The sequence below is a fragment of the Manis javanica genome, chromosome X, assembly GCF_040802235.1.
Source record: "Manis javanica isolate MJ-LG chromosome X, MJ_LKY, whole genome shotgun sequence".
NCBI classification, from domain to species: Eukaryota; Metazoa; Chordata; class Mammalia; order Pholidota; family Manidae; genus Manis; species Manis javanica.
Genome location: NC_133174.1, coordinates 13,983,846 through 14,004,042, shown reverse-complemented (window position 1 = coordinate 14,004,042; position 20,197 = coordinate 13,983,846). Strand labels below are relative to the sequence as shown.

The 20,197-nt window shown below is 37.0% G+C and overlaps 1 protein-coding gene across 4 annotated transcripts in view; it reads left to right on the top strand.

The window, feature by feature from the left end:
- RPS6KA3 (ribosomal protein S6 kinase A3) overlaps positions 1 to 20,197 on the top strand; it is a 123,858-nt gene that overhangs the window by 73,760 nt on the left and 29,901 nt on the right. For all 4 annotated transcript variants that reach the window (XM_037020465.2, XM_073227929.1, XM_037020462.2 and 1 more), the window contains 5 exons: positions 13,214 to 13,302; positions 13,494 to 13,558; positions 13,636 to 13,738; positions 15,422 to 15,546; positions 17,519 to 17,644. In XM_037020465.2, coding sequence (XP_036876360.1) covers positions 13,214 to 13,302; positions 13,494 to 13,558; positions 13,636 to 13,738; positions 15,422 to 15,546; positions 17,519 to 17,644 — 508 coding nt within the window. The remainder of the gene's footprint in view (positions 1 to 13,213; positions 13,303 to 13,493; positions 13,559 to 13,635; positions 13,739 to 15,421; positions 15,547 to 17,518; positions 17,645 to 20,197) is intronic.

Genomic DNA, 20,197 nt, shown 5'->3' with positions numbered 1-20,197 from the left:
AAGATACCATTTTATCATGTAATCAACATCAAAAAATGATTAATTAGATATACATTATTCTTCTCATACTTATTTGAAACTCAGTGTGTATTTTATTCTCACAATTTGCGCTAGCCACATTTAAAGTGCTTAGTAGCTGTATGTGGCTACTGACTACCATGTTGGGCACAAGGAAGAGATAGAAAAGAAATAACCATGGTTTCAGTGCAAATCAAATTTAACTCCTAACAAATTTTTTGTGTATAACTTGATAAACTGATTCTAATATAATAATAAAAAAACTAAGAATAGCTAAAACACTGCTTAAGAAGATCAAGATAGGAAGACTTGCTTTACCAAGTATCAAGTCTTACTATAACTGTAATTCGGACAATATGGCATTGAAACAAATATAGCAGACAGACTTGTGCAATAGAATAGAAAGCCCAGTAATAGATCTAATACATATATAGGCACTTAATTTATGATAATTGGAAATTGAAGAGCACTAGAGAAAGGACAGCCTTTTAAAATAAACTGTGCTAGAAAAATTGGTATTCATATAGAAAAAGATAAAACAATCCTTACCTTACAACTTACAACATACACAAAAATCATTTCCAAACATATTAGAAATATATACATAGGTAAAAAGGCAAAAATAATTCCAGAAGAGTAGATAGAATATCTTCATAACCTTGAGGTAAGGATAGTAGTCTTTAGACACAGAAAGCACTAGACGTCAAGAAAATGATCCATAAATTATTACTACATCAAAATTAATAATTTCTCATTAAAAGATTCCATTAAGAGTAGAAGAAATTTGTGACATATATAGCCAACAAAGGGCTTGTATCCAGAATATATCAAGAACTCCAGTCAATCAATAAGAAAGAGCCCAATAAAAACATGGGTAGGAGATATAGGAACTTCACCAAAGAGGATATTCTGTGGCCAATAAACTTATAAAATGATGCTCACCCTCAATCAGAAAATGCAAATTAAAACTGTAGTGAGATACAACTGCATCTGCACCAGAATAGCTAACAGTAAAAAGACTGATGATACAAAGTGCTGATGAGGCAGTGGCAACATATACATAGCTGGAAGAAATAGAAATACTTGCAGAACCATTTTGGAAAGCAGTTAGCTTCTAAAGGCAAATACATAACCTCATCTAATAATCCCACTTCTAGGCAGGCACCCAATTTATATGCATCAAGTTACTTGCACATCAAGAAACAAGTACAAAGGTGTTCATAGCATTGTTTGTAATAGCCAAAAAGTGGAAACTGGATCATAAACAGTGGAATGGATTAATAAATTGTGGTATAGCCATATATTGGAGTCCAGCAGGGGTTGACAGACTCCCTGTAAATATTTTAGGCTTTCCAGGCCTTATACAGTCTCTTGTCACATATTCTTATTGTTCATTGTTTGTTTCCAACACTTTAAAAATGTAAAAGCCATTCTTAGCTCAAAAGCCATGCAAAAACTGGCTGAAGCCTTTGGCCCATGGGTATATCATGCCCTACAGCAAAGAAAATGAACAAAACACAGTTAGTGTAATGACTTGAGTAAATCTCACAGTAGTGTTGAGCAAAGGCAGTTCAGACATGAGACAATAAGTACCAAATAATTCTTTTTATAAAGTTTTAAAAGCAAACTATAGTTTTTAAGGTCTGTATTTAGATGGCAAAAACCTGAGGCAAAATTAGGAAAGTGGTTACATTCGATGAGGTGTTCTGGCAGTATTATATTGCTTGGCCAGATGGCTACACACTTTGTGATAAATCACTGAGCTGTATACTTTGGGGTTTTGTTTTGTTTTTATTTTTGCACTTCGTTATTCTTCACAATAAAAAAGGTTAAAAAATATTTGCTGTATAAGTGAATGTTCACTGAATTGTCATCACTCCATCTACTCTAGCACCTTCATTTCAACTAACACACACTAGTGTTGAAAAAAACTGTTTCTTTGAGCTGGCCTTCCTTTCAAGTTTCTGCACCATCTTCCTGAATCCTTTCAACACAAAGCTTCTTTAAAGAGTGGTCTGTGCTTTCTGCTACCATTTTTTTGGCTGCTTTAATTCTGCAGCCTATTTGTTCATTCCCACCACTCTACAGAAACTTGTCTCACTGTGGTCATCTCCTGGTTACTTAAACCAGTGGCACATTGTTAGAAAGCTGATTCTGTGTACCATTTGTTCAAACAGTTCATTCAGCAGATGATTGAGGTCTTGCTATGTGTACTGAGGATGCAGTGTGAGCAAGACCAACAAAATCTGTGGTCTCACAGAGCTCACATTCTGGGTGGGGGGAGACAATTAGTATTAAAACAAATAAATATAATAATTGCAGATAGTAATAGCAATAGGGACTCTCGAAGTGTTTACTCTTTACTTCAGGGTACCATTTTAGATGGGACTGGTAAGGAAGATGTCTCTCAGGAGTATTTGACACTGTTGACTGTGCCTTTCCCCCTTAGTTTTTCTACTTTCATCTGCTTCTGTTACCTCTTCAACCATTCCTGTTTTGGTCTCCCTTGCTTCACCATTCTTTCTTGGCCTGCTTTCTTTCCTCTTTTTAATTACAAAAATTTTCAAACATAAATTCACAAAAATAGACTAACACAATAAACACATATATACCAGTCATCTAGATTCCAGTCATTAAGATTTTGCCATATTTCTGCATCCATTCTTCTTTTTCTTTTCTTCTTTACTGAAAATATTTTAAGCATTCCAAACAAATCATTTCTCACCTACTTCGGTTTGCATCTCTAAAAAATGGGGATGTTTTCTTATGTAACCACATCTAACAAAACTAGTTAGAATGCTTAAGGATCCACCAAATACCAATCATTAACCAGATTTTCAGATTTTCTCCAGAACTGTGCCTTTACAGTCCCAAACCAAGTCTGTACTTTCATTTGGCTGTATTTCTTAAGCTTCTGTTCACCTAAAACAGTCCACCTCAGTTTTTCCCCTGCCATTTATTTGTAGAAACCATGTCAGTTTTATAGAATTCCACTTTATGAATTTATCTTGTCAAAAGATGAGACCCCTCTCAATATCTGACAAAACCAAAGGCATATATATATATATATATATATATATATATATATATATATGCAATAATAAAAAAATATAAAGCTGATTCTGTTGCTTACTATAGTAAGGGAAAGTGGTGCTGATCCAGTAGTCTCTCCAAGCAAAGTAGACCGATGTTCTTATATAGGGCTTTGGGAAAGGGTGGAGTTCAAGAATTGGAGATTTTCAAGGCCACAAGTGAGTTAACATCATCTGTAAGAGTGGTTACTCAGGTGAGGCTGTTGTTGCTCAGCTGGCACTCAGGTATGGTAATTGGAGTCAGTCTATTCTTGCTTGATGAAGAGCAGTTAATGATTTATTGGTTTGCAAAAAAACGTTCACCTAGGCAAGTTGTCTTTGATCAGTTGAATGTATTGTTCTGGAGGCTGTCTTCTTACCACAGTGACATAACAATGTCTTTTCCTAGGAGAGTGGAAATTCTTTTATTCTCCTTCTGATATTGTTTGCCTTGTTCCTTTATTGCATTTTCTATTAAAGTTTTTGGCAAGATTATTTCATAGCTCATGCTGTTGAACCCTGTTGCATCACATCAGGAGGCTTGCAACCCTGGTTGCCCCACTTTAAGTGATGAGTTCCCATAGTTACAGCTGATCCCTTCATTGTAAAGTTCCCTGTCAGGCTTTCATCTAATGGTTTCATCCACTGGAAATCATTACTTGAAATAATTATTTTATTAAGGATTCAAAAATAGTTTCTATTACTACTATTCCTTCTTTGTTTATTAGCTGGTACTTTCCAAAGCAAAGAACTTGCCCTCATAAACTAGGGCTATTAAGTCACCTTGCAACAATGCTCAAACAAGGAAAGTAGAATACATACTTCTTTTCTTAATTATTTCCAGTTGTCAGCCCTAGTTACTTCCAGTGGGGGTGGTTTCCAATGAGTTGGGTTTTTGTGCTACTGTTGACTTCTCTTCTTTTTTTTCTTTTTTACTATAATGAACTCCTAGGACTTAATAATCAATGAGATTCAACCAATTGCATTCATTATTTTTATTTTTATTTTTTTGGTATCTTAAACGAGAATTACATGAGGAACATTATGTTTACTAGACTCCCACCATCACCAAGTACCCCCCACAAACCCCATTGCAGTCACTGTCCATCAGCGTAGTAAGATGCTGTAGAATCACTACTTGTCTTCTCTGTGTTGCACAGCCCTCCCGATGCCCCCCCAATATGCATGTTAATCATGATGCCCCCATTCTTTCCCCCACCCCTTATCCCTCCCTTCCCACTCATCCTCCCCAGTCTCTTTCCCTTTGGTAACTGTTAGTCCATTCTTGGGTTCTGTGATTCTGCTGCTGTTTTGTCCCTTCAGTTTGTTCTTTGTTCTTATACTGCACAGATGAGTGAAATCATTTGGTACTTGTCTTTCTCCGCCTGCTTTATTTCACTGAGCATAATCCCCTCTAGCTCCATCCATGTTGTTGCAAATGGTAGGATTTGTTTACTTCTTATGGCTGAATAATATTCCATTGTGTATATGTACCACATCTTCTTTATCCATTCATCTACTGATGGACACTTAGGTTGCTTCCATTTCTTGGCTATTGTAAGCAGTGCTGCAATAAACACAGGGGTGCATCTGCCTTTTTCAAACTGGGCTGCTGCATTCTTAGGGTAAATTCCTAGGAGTGGAATTCCTGGGTCAAATGGTATTTCTATTTTGAGCTTTTTGAGGCAACTCCATACTGCTTTCCACAATGGTTGAACTAATTTACATTCCCACCAGCAGTATAGGAGGGTTCCCCTTTCTCCACAACCTTGCCAGCATTTGTTGTTGTTTGTCTTTTGGACGGTGGTGATCCTTACTGGTGTGAGGTGGTATCCCATTGGTAATTGGAGTCAGTCTCCAATGATGATTAGCGATGTGGAGCATCTTTTCATGTGTCTGTTGGCCATCTGAATTTCTTCTTTGGAGAACTGTCTGTTCAGCTCCTCTGCCCATTTTTTAATTGGCTTATTTGCTTTTTGTTTGTTGAGGTGCATGAGCTCTTTATATATTTTGGATGTCAACCCTTTATTGGATCTGTCATTTATGAGTATATTCTCCCATACTGTAGGATGCCTTTTTGCTCTACTGATGGTGTCCTTTGCTGTACAGGAGCTCTTCAGCTTGATATAATCCCACTTGTTCATTTTTGCTTTTGTTTCCCTTGCCCGGGGAGATATGTTCATGAAGAAGTTGCTCATGGTTATGTCCAAGAGATTTTTGCCTATGTTTTTTTCTAAGAGTTTTATGGTTTCATGACTTACATTCAGGTCTTTGATCCGTTTCGAATTTACTTTTGTGTATGGGGTTAGACAATGATCCAGTTTCATTCTTTTACATGTAGCTGTCCAGTTTTGCCAACGCCAGCTGTTGAAGAGGCTGTCATTTCCACACTGTATGTCCATGGCTCCTTTATCGTATATTAATTGACCATATATGTTTGGGTTAATGTCTGGAGTCTCTATTCTGTTCCACTGGTCTGTGGCTCTGTTCTTGTACCAGTACCAAATTGTCTTGATTACTGTGGCTATGTAGTAGAGCTTGAAGTTGGGGAGTGAGATGCCCCCCACTTTATTTTTCCTTCTCAAGATTGCCTTGGCTATTCGGGGTCTTTGGTGATTCCATATGAATTTTTGAACTATCTGTTCCAGTTCTTTGAAGAATGCTGTTGGTATTTTGATAGTGATTGCATTGAATCTGTAGATTGCTTTAGGCAGGATGGCCATTCTGATGATATTAATTCTTCCCAGCCAAGACCATGGGATGAGTTTCCATTTGTTACTGACCTCTTTAATTTATCTTAAGAGTGTCTTATAGTTTTCAGGGTATAGGTCTTTCACTTCCTTGGTTAGGTTTATTCCTAGGTATTTTATTCTTTTCATGCAATTGTGAATGGAATTGTTTTCCTGATTTCTCTTTCTATTGGTTCATTGTTAGTGTATAGGAAAGCCACAGATTTCTGTGTGTTAATTTTGTATCCTGCAACTTTGCTGTATTCCGATATCAGTTCTAGTAGTTTTGGAGTGGAGTCTTTAGGGTTTTTTATGTACAATATCATGTCATCTACAAATAGTGACAGTTTGCCTTCTTCTTTACCAGTCTGGATTCCTTGTATTTTTTTGTTTTGTCTAATTGCCGTGGCTAGGACCTCCAGTACTATGTTGAATAACAGTGGGGAGAGTTCAGCATCCCTCTCTTGTTCCCAATCTCAGAGGAAAAGCTTTCAGCTTTTCGCTGTTAAGTATGATGTTGCCTGTGGGTTTATCATATATGGCCTTTATTATGTTGAGGTATTTGCCCTCTATACCCATTTTGATGAGAGTTTTTATCATAAATGGATGTTGAATTTTGTCGAATGCTTTTTCAGCATCGATGGAGATGATCATGTGTTTTTGTCCTTTTTGTTTATGTGGTAGATGATGGTGATGGATTTTCGAATGTTGTGCCATCCTTGCATCCCTGGGATGAATCCCACTTCATCATGGTGTATGATCCTTTTGATGTATTTTTGAATTCAGTTTGCTAATATTTTGTTGAGTATTTTTCCATCTACGTTCCTCAGTGATGTTGGTCTGTAATTTTCTCTTTTGGTGGGGTCTTTGCCTGGTTTTGGTATTAGGGTGATGTTGGCTTCATAGAATGAGTTTGGGAGTATTCCCTCCTCTTCTCTTTTTTGGAAAACTTTAAGGAGAATGGGTATTATGTCTTCTCTGTGTGTCTGATAACATTCTGAGGTAAATCCGTCCGGCCCGGGGGTTTTGTTCTTGGGTAGTTTTTTGATTACCGCTTCAATTTCTTTGCTGGCAATTGGTTTGTTAAGATTTTGTGTTTCTTCCTTGGTCAGTCTTAGAAGGTTGTATTTTTCTAGGAAGTTGTCCATTTCTTCTAGGTTTTCCAGATTCTTAGCATTCTCTAATAATTCTTTGTATTTCTGTTGGTTATGTCATGATGTTTTCCTTTCTTGTTTCTGATTCTGTTGATGTGTGTTGATTCTCTTTTTCTCTTAATAAGTGGCTAGAGGCTTATCAATTTTGTTTATTTTGTCAAAGAACCAGCTCTTGGTTTCATTGATTTTTTCTATTGTTTTATTCTTCTCAATTTTATTTATTTCTTCTCTGATCTTTATTATGTCCCTCCTTCTGCTGACTTTGGGCCTCATTTGTTCTTCTTTTTCCAGTTTCGATAAATGTGACTTTATACTATTCATTTGGGATTCTTCTTCCTTCTTTAAATATGCCTGAATTGCTATATACTTTCCTCTTAAGACTGCTTTCACTGCGTCCCACAGAAGTTGGGGCTTTGTGTTGTTGTCATTTGTTTCCATATATTGCTGGATCTCCATTTTAATTTGGTCGTTGATCCATTGACTATTTAGGAGCATATTGTTAAGCCTCCATGTATTCGTGAGCCTTTTTGCTTTCTTTGTACAATTTATTTCTAGTTTTATACCTTTGTCGTCTGAAAAGTTGGTTGGTAGAATTTCAATCTTTTGGAATTTACTGAGGCTCTTTTTGTGGCCTAGTATGTGGGCTATTCTGAAGAATGTGTATCCTGTTGCTTTTGGATGTAGAGTTCTGTAGATGTCTATTAGGTCCATCTGTTCTTGTATGTTGTTCAGTGCCTCTGTGTCCTTACTTATTTACTGTCTCATGGATCTTTCCTTTGGAGTGAGTGGTGTGTTGAAGTCTCCTAGAACGAATGCTTTGCATTCTATTTCCTCCTCTAATTCTGTTAGTATTTGTTTCACATATATTGGTGCTCCTGTATTGGGTGCATATATATTTATAATGGTTATATCCTCTTGTTGGATTGACCCCTTTATCATTATGTAATGTCCTTCTTTATCTCTTGTTGCTTTCTTTGTTTTGAAGTCTATTTTGTCTGATGCTAGTACTGCAACCCCTGCTTTTTTCTCCCTATTGTTTGCATGAAATATCTTTTTCCATCCCTTGACTTTTAGTCTGTGTATGTCTTTGGGTTTGAGGTGAGTCTCTTGTAAGCAGCATATAGATGGGTCTTGCTTTTTTTTCCATTCTATTACTCTGTGTCTTTTGATTGGTACGTTCAGTCCATTTACATTTAGGGTTATTATTGAAAGATATGTACTTATTGCCCTTGCAGGCTTTAGATTTGTGTTTACCAAAGGTTCAAGGGTAGCTTCTTTACTATCTAACTGTCTAACTTAACTCGCTTATTAAGCTATTATAAACACAGTCTGATGATTCTTTATTTCTCTCCCCTGTTATTCCTCCTCTTCCATTCTTTATATGTTAGGTGTTTTATTCTGTACTCTTTGTGTTTCCTTTGACTGCTTTTGTGAGTAGTTGATTTTATTTTTTGCCTTAGGTAGTATTTGGTTGGTCTGCTTTGTTTGCTGTGATTTTATTTTCTCTGGTGACATCTATTTAGCCTTAGGAGTGCTCCCATCTAGAGCAGTCCCTTTAAAATCCTGTAGAGGTAGTTTGTGGGAGGCAAATTCCCTCAACTTTTGCTTGTCTGGGAATTGTTTAATCCCTCCCTCATATTTAAATGATAATTGTGCTGGGTACAGTATTCTTGGCTCTAGGCCCTTCTGTTTCATTGCAATAAATATGTCATGCCATTCTCTTCTGGCCTGTAAGGTTTTTGTTGAGAAGTCTGATGATAGCCTGATGGGTTTTCCTTTGTAGGTGACCTTTTTTCTCTCTCTGGCTGCCTTTAATACTCTGTCCTTGTCCTTGATTTTTGCTATTTTAATTATTATATGTCTTGGTGTTGTCTTCCTTGGGTCCCATGTGTTGGGAGTTCTGTGGGTTTCCATGGTTTGAGAGACTATTTCCTCCCCCAGTTTGGGGAAGTTTTGAGCAATTATTTCTTCAAAGACACTTTCTATCTCTTTTTCTCTCCCTTCTTCTGGTACCCACTATGATGCAGATATTGTTCCTTTTGGATTTGTCACACAGTTCTCTTAATATTCTTTTATTCCTGGAGATTCCTGGAATCCTTTTCTCTCTCTCTGCCTCAGCTTCTCTGTGTTCCTGTTCTCTGATTTCTGTTCCATTAATGGCCTCCTGCACCTCATCCAGTCTACTCTTACATCCTTCCAGAGATTGTTTTATTTCTGTATTCTCCCTCCTAACTTGATCCTTTAACTCTTGCATATTTCTCTGCAGGTTCATCAGCATGGTTATGATCTTTTTTTGAATTCTTTTTCAGGAAGATTGGTTAGAGTTATCTCCCCAGGCTTCCTCTCAGGGGTTGTTTAGGTAATTCTGGACTGGATCAAATTCTTCTGCCGTGTTATGGTGATAGAGGTAGTCATAGGCAGTTGGCACGTGTGTCAGCTGGTAGAACAATGTCCCATACATGGGGAGCAGCTTCCGGTTTTATTTCCTGTGCCGCCGCGAGCGGAGCAGCCATCAGGGCAGCCCAGAGCACTGTGGGGAGATGCAGGCGTGCCAGGTGTGCTCTCCTGCGGGAACAGCCACCTTTCATGCCGTGTCCCCGCTTCCTCTGTCTGTGCTGGGCTGCCGCGTGCCGGCGGGGCCTCTGAGTCTGGCCCGGGCAGCTGCAGAGGAGGCTCTGGGCAGTTGCTGTGGGCGCAGCCTCTCCCCTGCTTTGGTGGGGCTGCGCCAGAGGAGGAATGGGTGGGAGGCTGTTCATCGCCGTGAGGGGCTTCACAGCTACGGTGACGCCCAGGGGGTTAGGGTGCCTGGAGTTCCCTGGGATTCCCAGCTGCTCAGCTGAGTGTGCTGGGATGCTGCCATCCAGTTGTGAGGCCCCTGTGTCTTTAAGATTTTCTAAAAGCACTCACTTTTCTTTTGTCCCAGGGGCGCAGACTCTGCGGACCTGCTTGCTGATTTTACTCTTGCATTTCCCTAATATCCAGCACACCACACAATGTGTGTCTGCTCTCTCAGTGCAGATGACTAGTGCTGGGTATTTAGCAGTCCTGGGCTCCCACTCCTTCCCTGCTCTGACTCCTCTCCTCCTGCCTGTGAGCTGGGGTGGGGGGCGCACTCGGGTCCCGCCGGCCCGTGCCTTGTATCTTACCCCCTTTGTGAGGTGCTGAGTTCTCGCAGATGTAGATGTAACCTGGCTGTTGTACTGTATCTTCTGGTCTCTCTTTTAGGATTAGTTTTATTTGTTGTATTTTCAAAAATATATATGGTTTTGGGAGTAGATTTCTGCTGCCCTACTCACACTGCCATCTTGGCTCCTCCTGCATTCATTATTTTTAATTCCCAAATTGTTCTTTTTCTGACCATCTTTTAAGTATTCCTGCTCCCCAGGGTTCCATCTCTGATACGCTTTTTTCCCCTTTGCATTCACTGTCCTGGCTTTCCTCAGTCTTTCCTGAACATTTTGATTACTTCCAGATCACTCTTTCTTACATTAACTTACAGACACCAGACCTGTATTTCCATTTATTTAACTGCAGTGGCTCTCCCAAAACAGATGACATGCATGATTTAACATTTTCAAACTAAATTTATCTCTTTGCTCTTCTTTTTCTCTTCTTGTATTCCCAATTTCCATGCACCCTATTTCCCAAGCCAGAAACCTGGAAATCATTTCTGAGTTCTTCCTCTCTCTTGTATATGCAGTTATTCACCAAATTCACTCTCAGAAATATTTCAGTGTCCCAGCCCTTTCCTCTGCATTACACTACTTGGAGTTCTCAGACCACGGTGGTCTCCTACCCAACACTATTGGACCAAGCTCCTAAGTAGAATGCCTACTACCTATCCCTGCCTCTCACTCCAGATCATTCTGCTCTACACTTCGAGTTACCCTCTTGAAAATAAATATGGTCATGTTAGTTCACTGTTTGTAAGACCTCTGCTATATCCCTGTTACCTAATATGGCAGTGTTTCCCTACATTTGTTCAAGAGAACTCTAATTCTACAAGATGTGACTAGGTAGTCTCTGAAGAAGAGATGCTGGAAAAAATGTTTAGAAGAATACTGATTTCTTTACTCTAGATTTCTCATCTTTTATATGCAATGTATTTTATTCTGTGTCTCCAATGGGGATATAATAGCATTCCACAAACTAGCGGGATCATGAAATTTTTTATTGTTGAGTATCAAGAGAGATGTTATTCAGTAAAATATTGGGAAGACACTGAATGAGTAAATTCCCAACCTTTAAATTGCGTTTAAGGCCTTCCACAATCTCCCATGTTAAATTACATATCCCCTACTATTCCTTTAGCACTCTTTCCATGTGTCCTTCTGAATTCATCTCTTAATGTACTAGGGCTATCTGTATCCATCTCCCTCCCTGACTGTGGGGGGCTGTCTTCCCCTGACTTTGGTGGGCTCTTTGTATCCTTAACACTAAGCAATGTCTAGCACATAGTAGCTCAATAACAACTCGCTGAATAATAAATGGATCTATTTCTAAAATAGAAATTTATCTGCTAACCATTTTCCCTAGCTCTGTTTTCATACTTACATGATCACTGGGTTCCTTAATTTGCAGTTGGGAAAAAGAATAAAATTACATATTAGAGCTGAAACTGACCTTCATGTTCATCCAGGCCAGTGTTTTTCAGACTGTGCCATGGACCCCTTTCCTACCAGTTCTGCTTCCCTACAAAGCTATCAAAGAGGAATGGGACAGAAAAATAGGCATATGAAGCACACATTCTTTTAGCACTTGTAAATGTTGGATTCCTTAAATTCCTTTTGAAAAAAAGGTTCCAGGGCTATAGTTTGGGAGCCATTGATCTAACATCCAATCCCCTTGTGTAAGAAGTGGTAACAGACCTAGTGGAACTGGCTTTCCCAAGGTCACAAAGTACTTTGTAACACAGCCAGAACTAAGGCTCAGATGATCTTACTCTCCCAGTGGTGCTTTTTGCAAAATTCTGAAAAATGAAACAGTTCATTAGATTATGGACTAAAATTCTATTATGTGTTCACACAAAACCTATACACAAATGTTCATAGCCACCTCTATTTGTAATAACCCAAAACTGAACACAATCTAGATGACCTTTAACAGGTAAATGAATAAACTGTGATACATCCATGCCATAGAATACTACTTAACAATAAAAAGGAATGAATTATTACTATATAGTTGGCCCTTGAATAACAGGTTTGAACCACATGGATTCACTTATACATGGATTATTTTCAGTAAATATGTTGGAAAACTTTTTTGAAATTTGTGGCACTTTGAAAAAATTCACAAACTGCATAGCCTAGAAATATCAAAAAAATTAAAAAGTTATGTATGTCAGAAATTCATAAAATACATGTAGATGCTAGTCAGTCATTTACTACCACGAAATACACACAAATATATTCTGAAGAGTTAAAATTTATCAAAACTTATGCACACCAATAGACCATATGTGACATCATTCGCAGTTAAAAGAAATGTAAATGAGACATAAAACATAAAAAATACGTGTTAACTAACTGTTTATGCTATCAGTAAGAATTCCAGTCAGTAGTAGGCTGTTAGTAGTTATGTTTGGGGGGAGCCAAAAGTTACACACAGATTTTCCACTGCATGGGGGATTAGCACCCCTAACCCCTGCATTGTTCAAGAGTCAACTGTACACACCAACTTGGATGAATCTCAAGGGGATTATACTGAGTGGAAAAAGGTTACATACAGTATGATTCCATTTTCATAACATTCTTAAAAGACAAAATTAGAGTAATGGAGAATTGATTAATGGTTGCCAGAGATGAGGAATGAGAGAGGGAGGGAGGTGTAGTCATGAAGGTGCAATGTGAGGGATCCTAGTGGTGATGAACTGTTTAGTATCTTTACTGTGGTGGTGAATAAAGGAACCTACATGTGTTAAAATGGCATAGAACCAAACACACACATAAAAACAAGTGTAATTAAAACTTGACACATCTAAATGAGATCAGTAAATTATTTCAATGTCAATATCCTGGTTATGATCATATACTACAGATTTGCAAGATATTACCATTGGGGAAAATTTGGTAAAGGGTACACAGGATCTCTTTGTACTATTTGTTAAAACTGAGTGTGAATCCACAATTATCTTAAAATAAAAGGTTATTTTTTTTTATTTTTTAATTTTGAGAAATTTAAAAATAAAACACAGATACCTCCAAAAATTAAAATGTTAATATGTGGGTTTATTATTTAGAGCCAAACTTGGGATGCCACAGTTTTTGAGTCCTGAAGCCCAGAGTCTTTTACGAATGCTTTTCAAACGAAATCCTGCAAACAGATTAGGTAAAACCTTAAATCAATTTGTTTCTTTTGTGTGTTTGTTGGTGTTTGTTTTTAGGGGATAGGTGAATATTTGTTTTTGTTGGGGGATATTAGATTAAGTATTAAAAGCAAAGACTAAACAAACAGCATGTATATCTCCTTGAAATTAAATTACCACTAAATAAAAATAAAAAACATCAAATTTTTGATAGGCGCAGGACCAGATGGAGTTGAAGAAATTAAAAGACACTTGTTTTTCTCAACAATAGACTGGAATGTAAGTATACAATGAAAACTTGCTTGAAATATTTTTTATAGTTAACACATGTCTAAGTCTCTCTTTGTTTCCTCCAGAAACTGTACAGAAGAGAAATTCACCCACCTTTTAAACCTGCAACTGGCAGGCCTGAAGATACCTTCTATTTTGATCCTGAGTTTACTGCAAAAACTCCCAAAGGTCAGGAGAAAATGTGAAGACCCAAATATAAGACAGTTTTTTTTCTTGTTTGATCAGAAAACCTTTTCCAGTGTAACTATGCGGTCCTTATATTTCCCCTTCATACTGTATTCCTGCCATTGTCACTAGATAATTAGTAAATCCTTTACATTTTAGAGCAGTTAAGATCCTTGTGAAATTTTAAAGTAAATTATGGTAAGCTTTGGTACTATTTATGTGGAGAAAGTATTTGGTTGTGCATTTATTTACCCCAAGCCATTTTTTTTTGAGAGGGCATCTCTCATATTTATTGATCAAATGGTTAACAACAATAAAATTCTGTATAGGGGACTCAATGCACAATCATTAATCAACCCCAAGCCTAATTCTCAACAGTCTCCAATCTTCTGAAGCATAACGAACAAGTTCTTACATGGTGAACAAGTTCTTACCTAGTGAATAAGTTCTTACATGGTGAACAGTGCAAGGGCAGTCATATCACAGAAACTTTCAGTTTTGATCACGCATCATGAACTATAAACAATCAAGTCAGATATGATTATTCATTTGATTTTTATACTTGATTTCTATGTGAATCCCACATTTCTCCCTTATTATTATTATTATTATTTTTAATAAAATGCTGAAGTGGTAGGTAGATGCAAGATAAAGGTAGAAAACATAATTTAGTGCTGTAAGAGGGCAAATGTAGATGATCAGGTGTGTGCCTATGGACTAAGTATTAATCCAAGCTTGACAAGGGCAACAAAACGTCCACAGATGCAGAAGATTTCTCTCAAAATGGGGGGTGAGGTTCTAAGCCTCACCTCTGTTGACCCCCAATTTCTCACCTGATGGTGAGAAATATACTTTTATTCTGTAATGAATATTAACTATTATAAAAGTATTTTTCTATTTTTGTTAATGCCAGTAGATTCCACTTAAGTAATTAGAATAACTATTTGTCATGTCCTAAAATATATTCTAAGGACTACTATGTACCATGATTATCCTAGAAATTATTTTTGATCCTTAAATATATCTGTAAATATAATAATTTTTAACTTGTAGTTTAGATTTCCAGATTATGACATTATATATTGAAGCCACTGGACTTAATTCCTTTCTTCTATACCTGTAGGTCAACCTTGTATCTCCCCCTAACCAGAAGCCCTAGCATTATTAGGTTATAATTTTGGGCTGCACTGTCTAATATGGTAGCCAGCAGCCACATGTACCTATTTAAATTTAAATTAATTAAAATTAAAAATTTTGTTTCTCAATCACACTAACCACATTTTAAATGCTCAGTAGCTACATGTGATGAGTGGCTACCTGGCTACCAAATTAGATAGCACAAAGAAAATTTCTATCACTGCAGGAAATTCTTGGGACACTGCTAATTTAGAATAACATTAACCCAGTAATTCATTTATTTATTATATTCTTCAATGAACTAGCTATTTTCTTAGCTCTGAAGAACTAGAATGTTAGAGTGGTAATGGCAATAAGCCATCAGAAGGAGAAAAAAAAACATAAGCCATCAGGGCAGCTCTGATACAGTGCCTCACTAAGTTATCCTGAAACCACTGGTGCCTGAGAAGTAGAATTCCAGGATAGGTGAGAAAAATCATAATATCCATAATTCTTCCCGAATTACTTTTCAAAGTGACTACCTTCTTAGTAATTTATAATTCTTTTCAGATTCACCTGGCATTCCACCTAGTGCTAATGCACATCAGCTTTTTCGGGGGTTTAGTTTTGTTGCTATTACCTCAGATGATGAAAGCCAAGCTATGCAGACAGTTGGTGTGCATTCAATTGTTCAGGTGAGTTAATTAATGTCTAAGTAGTTAAAAACTTGAAATACTGTAAGATATAGTTCATTGTGTGAATAGTCAGATTAAATTTGATTTGCTGACTTTAAGTGAGCAGGTTAATTTAAATATATTTTATATCATTGATATTGTCATAGAAATTCCTGTCATATGCCTTTGAAAAGTTTACATGTACCAGAATCCTGGATACCTATCTGACCTGAAAATGGAATTCTAAGAGAGTGGAGAAAAATTACCACCATCTTGTCTCTCCCCTCTCTTACACCTCAAAATGTTTATCAGGCCTAGTTTCTTTCATCTTCTGCCTCTGTCAGACCAGCTATGATGAACTGAGGTCTCCTGCTTCCCTGATGCCTTAGAACAGGGGTCAGCAGACTTTTTCTGTAAAGTGCCAGATAATAAATGTTTGAGACTTTGTAGGCTACATTATTCCTGTTGAAATACTTGATTCTGCCATTGTAGCACAAAAGCAGCCATGCTACCTAAATGAATGAGCATGGCTGTGTGCCAGTGAAAGTTTTTATAGAAAACCTGGTAGTGTGAACCAGATTTGGCCCATAGACTATATAGTTTGCCAACCTCTGCCATGGAAACATGAAAGAAATAAGAAGGAACTTAAGTCTTAAGTTTTCCAAGTTTTGTGTCCTTGTTCTTTTGGAACCCACATTGTCATTAGGAAGAAATGGTTATGGGTATTGCCTTGGGGTGTTCCTACTCATCATCCCATCTGTTTATCAGAGTTGGAGAAAAGGGAGGTAAAAGCCACAGAAACAGGTTTTTAGGTGTGTGTGTGTGTGTGTGTGTGTGTGTGTGTGTGTGTGTGTGTGTGTAGTACGTTAAATGTTATTAGAGGAACACAAGTAGTACAAACCATCAGATTTATTTCTTCCCATCTTATAATTATAGGAAGATAATTTTAATTTATCTTCCTAATCATAAAGGGAACCAGATATAGCTTTTGAACCACTGAGTTTTTTTAGGGTATGATTAGTGCTTGAATTTGCTTGATGATTAAGTTGCTTTTGCTTTGAACTTTTCTTCCTGAGTCATTCATCTTGTTTTCCACTTTCTAGAAAATCAATTTAAATGCTGGTTCTTGAACAAAGTCATGTTGAAATAGTCTGTCCCTTATACTATGACAAGCATGTGATGTATGGCAAGGTTTTAAGTTATGACTTTGGTACCTATGATAGAAATTGCAAACATACATGTATTCTAGAGATTTCAAATTTTAACCCATACGAAGCTAATAGGCAATGGGGCGGGGGAGGTTGCCCATCAGTATAGCCAAAGGCAGCATAACTTCCTTCAGTCTGTTTATGGAACCAGTAATTTGCTGTTATTAGTCCTTAACCCATTAATGGCTTCTCTAGTGGAAGTTGTATTGAAGCTATGACTTGAGGGTGGAGAAGGGAGGGCATGATTACTGATAGTCCAAAACAATAATAGGTATCACCTTCAAATACGATACCTTATTCAATCCTCACCATTATAATCTGAGAAAACACAGGTTCAAGGTTACACGGCCTTCAAGTGGTGCATCTGAGACAAGAATCCAAATGTTCTAATTCTGAATCTTCCTAAATCTTTCATACCAAAGGTTTCAAATTTCTCCCCTTTTGTAAAGGCACTTCAAAGACCTGTAGCCAATTGGGGAGTGAGATGGGCTCCATTGTAGGCAAGGCTGTTGGCCCCTTACCTAGCTCTGTGTTTTCTGTCATACATATTCCATTTTTTCTCTTTAACATAAGCTTTTTTTAAAGACATAGTTCTTGCTGTATGTTTTCTTGTAGACACACAATAAAATTGCAGTTGTACAAGAATAAACACTGTAAAGATCATTTTTACCTTTACTGATATTTATATTTATAGTTAACATCAACAATGCATGCTGAGTAACATTCACATTATAAAATACTAAAACCATTATGGAACTCTTTGTCAATTTTAATTGTGCTTGTAGCAGTTGCACAGGAACAGTATTCAGTTTACTGATGGATATGAAGTAAAAGAAGACATTGGAGTTGGCTCCTACTCTGTTTGCAAGAGATGTATACATAAAGCCACAAACATGGAGTTTGCCGTGAAGGTAAATGTTTGTAAATTTAAAATGTAATTTTAACAGTTCTTACTCATGAATGTCAGTATCGGTTAAAAATTAACACTCTTTTTCTTTGGTAAATGTGCCTTTTGTTATGAAAGGGAAAGGTAAATTAAATTTCTGGCTAGTCATCCTCAGAGATCTTAATCTGGAACTATGAATTCCCCTGTGCACTAAAGGTGAAGTAACATATATGCAGTTTGCTCAGGGCAGCACCAGTTTACAAGTGACTGATTTTGAGTAGCACCCCTTTTAGTTTCAGAAGTCCCTCATTTTATGGTCAAGGTGTCAGGGAATTTCTCAGAATTGTATTCCTGATTTTGTATGTTTACATTTTTCTGGTGAAAATATTCATACTACCCTTCACATTTAAATGGATTTATGAAACATGAAAAAAATAAAAACCACTGTCATAAATGTATTATCATTAGCTGTTTTAATTTCATCAGGTGTCCTAAGACAGTAAGAATTTTCTAAGCCAAAAACCAAAGCTCATGGCTCTACAATAAAATTAGAGTTGAAAACCCTTAGTTGTCAGTGAACAAATGCTGTATTCAAGTCTTTGCCTTTTCCCTTCCTGGGATGGTAGCCTCTACTCTCCCATCACAAGCAATTCAAGTAATGTTTAAAGCTTTCAACTTATCTTGAACCCTAGAACTAGTTTGTAAGTATGGGTAACTCATGTTTAATAAGTTGGGGGGGCATTAATTGTTATTACTTCCTTCTATCTATCCATCTGTCTAGATCTATTGTGATTTTACTGTGTAAAAGTAAAAATGAATGTTTTAGATAAGCACAGCAAATATGGAAGACATACAAGAAACTTGTTATTACTATTCTAAACCTGGATGTAGTTGCTTTAAAAAGTCATCAGTGTCCATAAGGATTTCTGTCAAATGTATGAATGAACCATAGAAATATATTTTAATTTGCTCTTCTCCTTCTTATTACTCATAGTGAAATCTGGGGTACATAGAAATTTTCAAATTGCTTCCATGAAAGGAGAGAAGGTGAATAATATACTTGGTAGGCAGCTTAAAGATGTATCTTGTTTCCATAAACACATCAGAGAAAAAGCAGAAATGTCCTAAGCCCTACTTTGAATTACAGAAACCAGGAGCAATATACCAAAACCTAGAGAATATATTCAAACTGTGGATTCTTATAACTTAAATTAGATTCATAAAACCAATCCCAGTACAACTCAATTCTACTGAAATTACTACAAACCTTAAGATCCACAAGCACAAGTATGGATATAATGTAAGATGGGCTCAAATTAGCAGATCCAAGGGAATGTTCATAGAGGTAACACCTCCCAGGGAGTTCTGGTTTTCAAAAGACTAGCCCTAGATGTCTCCCTTGAATTAGCATGTCTATTGTATATACCTTTCCTCTTAATCATCCATTTGCCTAATGCCACAATATCATTTGCAGTTGATTACAGCAGACTCCCAGATGTTTTTGTTCCCTGTTCCCCAAATACAGAACTGTTTGACAATTAAGTCCATTTCAGATGGCAAATTTGGCTCACATTGAGAGTTGCACGCTCTTTCCTAGGTTGCTGGAGCATTTGGGTATTTATTGCATACATTAATTACTAAACTGTTTAAATATTGAAAATATGAAAGTCACTAAATATTTTTCAGACTGCCCTTTGGAGGAAATGAAAGCAAAATTTATTGCCCTTTTTAGAATACACTACTTGACCAGATTAAAACATTAGGAGAAAATTTATAAGAAGCAGCTGACATAAAAGGGTTAGAAAGCTCTCAAGCATATATGGTCAATTAATATACAATAAAGGAGCCATGGATATACAGTGGGGAAATGACAGCCTCTTCAACAGCTGGTGTTGGCAAAACTGGACAGCTACATGTAAGAGAATGAAACTGGATTATTGTCTAACCCTGTACACAAAAGTAAACTCAAAATGGATCAAATACCTGAATGTAAGTCATGAAACCATAAAACTCTTAGAAAAAATATAGGCAAAAATCTCTTGGACGAGCCTAGTAAACATAGTATTCTTCATGTAAGTGTAGTTTAAAGATTAAAAAAAAAAAGAAAGAAAGAAAAGGGGAATTACTCCTTGACAGGATAAAACTAATGGTAAATCAAAGATTAACGCATGCTTTAAATATCCTTAATTTTGATCACTTAAAGGGTGTCAGATGATCGGCTATGGATGTACACTTTTCTGATAATATTCCTTTCTCTTAATTAAAAAAAAAAAGCAGTTCCTGTGTGGTGACCTCCAGTGAGTTCTACACAATGGTATAAAGGGCATATCAAAGTGTGGGCAAAGGGTCTGTTTGTTTTTATACAGAAGATCAAAGCCTAATTTGGCTACCCGGAAAATGAACTAAGATACGATATGAAGAAGAACTTCCAACATCAGCACTCTCTGGAAGACTCATACCAGAAGATGATCATCAAAAAACCTCCACAAAGATCCAGGCGATGCTGCAATTGTAGCTGCATCCATCCCACCGTTTCCTGGACTTGCCATTGGAATGAAGAAGGAGATATCTAAGCTGG